This window comes from Macrobrachium nipponense, chromosome 27, assembly GCF_015104395.2.
Source record: "Macrobrachium nipponense isolate FS-2020 chromosome 27, ASM1510439v2, whole genome shotgun sequence".
Taxonomy (NCBI): Eukaryota; Metazoa; Arthropoda; class Malacostraca; order Decapoda; family Palaemonidae; genus Macrobrachium; species Macrobrachium nipponense.
In genome coordinates, this window is record NC_087216.1 from 5367897 (window position 1) to 5375730 (window position 7834).

Here is a 7834-nt window from a genome sequence, read left to right on the forward strand (position 1 = left end):
TTGATAGGATTCAGTGGCATATTATGGTTCTAAGGCTAAGTATAGGTGATGCTCTCTCCTGGGACGGGTGGGCGAGGCCTACCATGTGTCCCAAGATGGGCGAACAAGGCCCGCCACGTGTCCCAGGACGGGCAGGTGAGGGCTGCCACGTGTCCTGGGACGTGCGGACGAGGGCAGCCATGTGTCCCAGCACAGGCAGGCAAGGGCTGCCACGTGTCCCTGGATGGGCTTGCGAGGGCCGCCATGTGTCCCAGGACGGGTGGACGAGGCCCGCCACATGTCTCTGGACATGCAGGCAAGGGCAGCCACGTGTCCCGGGACGGCCGGACGAGGGCCGCCACATGTCCCCAGGATGGGCGGACGAGGCCTGCTACGTTGTCTCGGGACGGGCAGACGAGGGCCGCAACATGTCCTGGGGACGGGGAGACGAGGGCCGCCAACGTATCCCAGGATGGGCGGATGAGGCCCGCCACGTGTTCCGGGATGGGCAGGTGGGGCCCGCCACGTGTCCCGGGACGGGTGGGCGGGGCCCGCCAAGGGTCCCGTGACGGGTGGACGAGGCCTATCATGTGTCCCGATTGGTGGGTGGGAAACCCGCCACATTCCCGGGACGGGGGACAAGGCCCGCCACATGTCCTGGGACAGGCGGACGAGGCCTGTCACGTGTCCCTGGACGGGCAGGTGGGGTCCGCCACATATCCCGGGACGGGCAGGCGGGGCCCGCCACGTGTCCCGGACGGGTGGGCGGGGCCACGTGTCCCAGGACGTAATAATGGCTTTTAGCTCATTATTCTTGTCATGGCATACAGATGCACCACAGACAGAAAGGATCAGAGTCGATACTTGCAACTCAAAGTATTGGGGTATTCATGAGGACCACGCATCCGCCTAACTGATCCAAAATAAGGTTCCAAGGAGTCTTGATTCATCCTCTAGATCATTATATAATCTAGGCTATATAAAGAAACTTAACATATTAAAATAGTCCAATAAAAAAATTTGCTAGAAAAAATAATACCTTTCTGAAAGCTTAAATAACGACCTGCATAACCTTTCACTCATATTTCTCATCTTGTGTTCTACTCTATCTAAAATTTCTTTCTAGTAGGTTATAACCAGACCATAGGCATTTGAGTTTACATCTCAATCCCTTTCACTGGAATTCATCAAATCAGTCATTTGCTACTCTGTGAAATCAGCTGTCACCAACCACTCTTGGGATTAAATTAAACCTTTTTCTCCCGGAAACTTTACAGTAGTGCACATGTTTTGGACATTAACTGGGCTGCATACTTTACATGCTTCCTTTGAGTTCCTGGCACAGTGATTTTGAATCAGTTTTGGTGTTAAATTGTATTCATTTTTCGTTTTATCCAACATTTTTTGTACAAAAGCAGATTAAATAAAATCTCCCTTTTCTGTGTGAAATCTATATTCCATAAAATTGTTCCTTATTAGCTTAATCATGTGAAATGCATCAGCAAATGCAAATGCACTTATCTGGGCATGGATTTTTAAAAGGAACTTTAAAATTAACTATCTTTAGGAAATCTCAAGAAACTTATACCTTACCCTTTGGTGTTATTCTCTTAGTTATTACAACCCTAAACTGAGCAATGAAAACCAAGAACCTTTTTGCTTCAAAGTGCAATTTCAAACTAAGACGACTGACTAGGTTCAAAGGCAGAAGTAATACCACACCGAGGCAAGACGGGCGTCAGTGACGACATATTTTGACACCGCTCACAAGTGTTACACCTGTTTATCTAGATGAAGTTGAATGATCTAAAGGTGAAATTTGGAGAAAGACGCACAGTTGGACTAAGAGGCAACAGTTGGAGAAGTTGGACAGCAAGCTGGAGGAAGAGAAGCGGAAATGAGTGTAAAGAGATACACGGGTACCAGACGCTCTTCACTGAAATAACTTTGCTGCAAACCAAAAACATGTTTTACTCTACGGATAACGCCATTCACATTTTAATTACAATTCTTGCATAACCAGCAACTAGGAACAAAATTGAAGCAAACCTAAAAATCATAGTATATGCATATAAGTAAGTCCATCCAAGCATTGGAAAACCATATTCACACATCCATATACTTTGAAACTAATCGTAAAAACTAGGATATGAACCTACTTTACTGTCATCTTTCACGTGTTCAAAATTTTCAATAATTACTCAACAAGCGTTGGAGAATATGACTATCAATTTTTTTTCTAAAAAGACTTGCTTCCGGTTTATGGACTTTGCAAGACAAAAATATAATTGTTGCACGCAAGCTTGCAAAAATTGTAAGAGTTATATTACTTTCAGAGAAAGCTACAAAGATACGTCTTACTTATCAAAAGCTTTCATTACTTTTACACATGACCGTCATTCATGCACGAAGGTCGTGACCCTAAAACAGTGGTTCCTAATCTTTTGGCTGCGACCCAAGTTTGTCACAAAATTATTTAGGATCGTATATAATGTTCTATTCCTATTATTAATATTATTGTCTCATTTACAATGTTCCACATTACGACGTAGACGGCAGCCTTATTCATAGCTAACCCCCAAGTTTTTATTTATCTTACAAATCAGCTACGCCTGCTTAATTTAGATAACAATCTTTGGAGGGTTCTTGACGGCCAACAAAATAATTGTGAATCGTATTTTCCAGATGCAATAGTAAAGCTTAACTGATACTAGTCACAATCAACTAAAGTGCGTTTATTCTAAGCCAACCTTTTGTAATAAAACAAAAAAGTTGGAATACTAAACAATTTACAAAAAAAAAAAAAACAGCCAAACGCATATTACTTCTATGATTAATCATTTACACTCAATTTGGCAGATTTGACCACAGAACATAATAATAATAATATTTTTAATAATAATAATAATAATAATAATAATAACTATAATAATAATAACAGCTGTAGGGTTTTTTAAATAAGTCTATGTCCTGCAAATATTGTAGGGATAGATACCCTTACGAAAAAAAATCCACAAGGGTCCTGTATAAATCACTGAAGGTTCGGCAGAATAAGCTGCAACCGCTGAGGTATTACAAATACTAAAACTACTAGACAGACAGCAATCTCCCGATGAAGGTATTCTGGGGGACTAGACTCCATGTACATTTCTAACAATTAAAAAAAAAATCAGGAAGCAATCTATTCGATGGTTATTGCGGGACCGGCGTATTTTTCTTCCCGTGCGAGGAAGGCAATTTAGTGCTATCGTTCCCCTATCATGATCCCATTGTGTTGTCGAGTTCCCAGCTCTATTTTCGAAATTGTCGAAGTTATTCAGGTCAAAGTCCAGAGAAGAATAAAAAAAATCCGTTCTTTATGTGAATGTATAATAACGGAAAGACAAAGAACATCAGGGCTCCATGATAACAGCACTTGTATGAAGGAACTGAATAAGAAACAGTAGAACGATAGAAATGAGATACATCCAAGTAATAGGGATCTGTATTCTGCGCAAAGACACTGACTTTATATGTGGTTGATCTAAGCCAAGAGGCCATGCATTCTAGGTATTGTAAGGGTAACAGTAAACAAAGCATAATTCGAAAGGCTTTTAGATATCTTGCCAAAATGAAATGGAAATCTTCTATATGAAATTAACTTCACACAGTGAGATTCAGCATTGCTAATTCATTACGCGAAATTCGTAATTATGCAATTGCCTCCGTGGGAACTAGGGATGTTTTAATACGCAACAGAGATGGTATGGACATGTGTTGAGGATGGATGACGAGGAGTGAGTGAAGAGGGCTTAGAAGGAACCTGTTAGAGGAAGAAGATCGAGAGGGAGACAGAGAATTAGATGGTGAGATAAAGTGAAGGAAGATTTTGGAGAGAAGAAGTTTGGTGGAGGATGATGCCTTTGATAGAAGGCAGTGGAGAAGAGGCGCATAAGGCAACCGACCCCTTAATGCAGGGATAACAGTGGGAAAGAAGAAGAAGAAGAAGAAGAAGAAGAAGAAGAAGAAGAAGAGATGCTAGTGTTGGTGTTCAAGTCATGGCAAATTCCCTTCATCTAGGTCCAACCATTTAGGAAGGTGATGATTTGAGATGCTCCTCAAAACCTTCCAGAGGTTAGAGTATTTTTTTAAAAGTTACTGATAAGCAGTACCCATTACCATCTTTCATATCCAAGCAGCTCTCTCTCTCTCTCTCTCTCTCTCTCTCTCTCTCTCTCTCTCTCTCTCTCTCTCTCTCTCTCTCTCTCTCTCTGTTTACAGAAGGCGTTAATGTATTTTTCATTTCTTTACTCTGCACAAGTTAATTGTTCATTTAAAGGAGCTATCAATCACACTTATGATTTCTAACAATGCATTAATAGAGACCGGCATAGTCTAAGTATAAGCAAATTTTTTTTTTAATAAGGTAATTTACAAACAAAAGCACCAGAGGCCATCAGTCACCATGTCAGATTCAGTGAGGATTTTGCATCACAAAAAAATAAAAGTTAGGACCCATCGCCCTAGAAAATGACAACTAATTTTTGGGTGTAATTAAACTTGCTCGTTATTACACGCGTATGACTTCCAGTTGATATTTAACGACAGAAATGTTGCATTCAACGTGCACTGGAACTCCGCGACCTTAATTTCCAGGGTAAAAGGTGATTATGAGCGTAAAGGGCTTCTTGTACTATCGCCAGCGACTAGAAGCTTTGGAAGCTAGGTATTTAAATTTTATTTACTTATTTATATATTATCACATAAATCTATTTACTTAACTCAAATATTTATCGTAACTTTTTTTTTGGCAACATGACAAAATGTCAGACAATGTTATTTATAAGATATCATTCATACCACCGTGAAAAAAAAGTGCAAAACTTTCCTAGACCAAAACAGATTTAGAAATAACAAAGAAAACTTCATACAGAAAGAATTAAAAACGCAGTAGTACAGCACAAGAAATGATGAAATATTAAACGATATCAGATACGAAAAATCTTTTTTGACCTCGAGGTTTCCGTCCACCATATTTACCAATTCAAACAGATCGCAATATGTCTGAATTTCACATGTCGAGCTTGTCTGCTGAATTGTGCATCGCCAACTTATGTAGATATTTCAATGCGCTCACATTTCCCCTTGCACATGTCCATGACATTCCCGAATGTAATTTTCATGGCTGAACTTTTCTTGCATCTAAGTTGCATTGGTTCCTTGAGATAAGATCTGTCTTAAAATCCTATCAAAAATACCTCTTTGCTCACATACTTAATGCTTTACTTTAAATCTTACAAAAGTCGGGAATTTTGTTGCTCTTAATATTTACTGCGTAGTACCATTGCAAAAAAAAAAAAAAAAAAAAAAAAAAAAAAAAAAACTGGTTAGATACATAGCACAGCATCTGAAAAACAAAACAAAAAACAAAATAGCAGGACGAGTACCTTTATGGCACAACATCGTAAATACCAGGAAGGCATAACACCTTCAATATCGCATAATTAGCTGTTATTCACAACAACAATTCTCGTAGAATCAAAGGAATGCAATATCACTATCACCTCCACGGGTGAATAAGTCAAAATATCTTAGCAGGAGGCGCCCAATACCCCATGCAGTTTTCCTGTAGGCTTCATTTCCTCCTCCTCCTCCTCCTCCTCCTCCGTCATTATGATTCATCTCATAAACATAAATATTAAGACATCAGAAATAAGGAAAGAAACAAACATCCGATCTCTCTCTCTCTCTCTCTCTCTCTCTCTCTCTCTCTCTCTCTCTCTCTCTCTCTCTCTCTCTCTGCTTGGTGAAGATCAAGACTGTCAATGAAATGGTGGTGTAGATGAATTGTTTAATTTATTCCCTAAATAACATATTCTGAGGAAGTTAATATATAATCATTATTCATATTCAAACTATTCTAATATAGGATCCCTCGTCAAAGAAAACACAGTTCAAGTGTAATGCCCATTCTCACTATATTTTTGTTACAATTAAGACTAACAAAATTAATATAGTTGCTTAAAATACGCACAGTGCAGGGAATAAAAAACCACAAAACCATTAATATTACATTTTCATTACATCTTAAGAAAACCCTACTCTCTGTAATGGAAGAACAAAACATTCAACCACTGTAACCTAGTGTTAAGAATAGAGATCAGAGTCTTCCTTCGCGCTACCAACAAGTGAATATAATTATCAACATTTTCTGTTCAAAAGTAAAAACAAGTCTTGGACGAAGGTTAGTTCTGAGCTCTCAAAATGTTACACAAAGACGAACACACACACACAAACACACACATCCAACAGCAGTAACCTATTCATTAAACAGCTGATCGTTCTTATCATCGAAATTGAAAAAGTTAAGACGTGTGACCACCAAGCCCCTCGGATGACATGTGAACATCGAGAAGTCATGCCGTGGTTTTAAGAACCTAATTCCTATGGTTGCTGTAAAACAGAAGGGCACACCCTTCTGAAGCCATCTCCGATGAAGGAAAAGCGTATGGTAATATAAATTAGGAAATACCAGGGCTAGTCTATCGAGGAGACTGGCAAGCAGAGAACTATCAGTAACCGGTACGGAAACGTTGGACTAAGAGAGTAACCTTACGCGCATCTTCATTAAGAATACCATTCCGCAATGTCGTCACATCAGTAATTACACTTCTAGAAAACTATGTCATGCTGAACCTCACAGAACAAAATTCAAGACAGAATTCAGTGCCTATCTAATACGTGGTGGATGATATTCTAAGGAGATCTGAATGCAGAAGATGATCTGAATTTTAAAATATCTTATAGTACAATCTGCTATCACCTACGGTGCAAGAGATTGCTATCAAGATCACAGACATGAAATAGTACTGAGAGAGATTTTGTCTGGCAATCTATGACGCGAGTCAGCTGCTTAAGACCAAATAGAGAAATAATACTTACAACATCAAAGATAACAGAATTAATTTCATCGGGATAAAAAGGCCTCCAGAAATCTTGGAAGACCTTCTCATTATGCCGATTTTTTGTACAATAAAATAAACAGGAAAGGATGTTTCTCAAAAGCGAATTTGCAATCTGGAATTATACCGAGAATGGAAGCAATGAATGTTAATGAGGATGGAGAAAGAATGGATGTGGGAGTGATTCGAATAGGAACTTGGAAGAAAACGTAAGGGATAATGATAAGATGGGAGATAAAATAATTCACATAATAGGATGCCCGTTCTACAGGGCTTTCCATCTGAAAGAAAAAGTTTCTGAAGAGATCCTCATGACCCCAACACAGAATTAAATCAAAACTATAATTCCTTTCTTAGATTTATTCTCACATTACCTAAGCAAAATTTGGGGTCTAAAGCACTTGTAAGTTTCGTTTACACGAAAACTTTTATTAGGCTAAGGATATCTGGTGATATATATATATAAGATTTTCGATAAGCAGGGTTTCAGAGTGATCTCAAATTTTTCCTTTGAGAGTTGCCTTTAAAGTCGCACCCTCATTTTTTTTTTCCTAGAAATTAATTGACCTGTTCGTAACAGAAGGTTGTACTCACCTCACGGTGGACACCTCTCTCTCTCTCTCTCTCTCTCTCTCTCTCTCTCTCTCTCTCTCTCTCTCTCCTTTCGGAAGTAAAAAAGCGCAACATGTGTTAAGCTGGGCACGCGTGTATGACGTAAATCACAGCATCGACGATCATCATAAAAAAAAATAGCCCACTATAAAAGAAGCTCTCAAATCTCCTGAAAGTATGATTTTTTTACGTAAAAAATGTTACATCATCAGTATCTGAGTAACCAAACATGAAAAAAAATTAATGAAAAAAAAAAAATCTTTCCAAAAAGTGACATCCCTGCAAATATTCTTCTGAACCCT

At 39.1% G+C, this 7834-nt stretch overlaps 1 protein-coding gene across 1 annotated transcript; it reads left to right on the forward strand.

Annotated features, from left to right (window-relative positions):
- The first annotated feature begins 243 nt into the window (after window positions 1-243).
- On the forward strand, window positions 244-783 carry LOC135200493 (cuticle collagen 3A3-like). The gene has a single exon (XM_064229143.1). It carries the CDS (start codon window positions 244-246, stop codon window positions 781-783), a length of 540 nt encoding a protein of 179 aa, XP_064085213.1.
- The last annotated feature ends 7051 nt before the right edge of the window (window positions 784-7834 follow it).

Coding starts and splice junctions, on each gene's coding strand:
- LOC135200493 (XM_064229143.1), top strand. CDS start 244: ATGTGTCCCAGGACGGGTGGACGAGGCCCGCCACATGTCTCTGGACAT.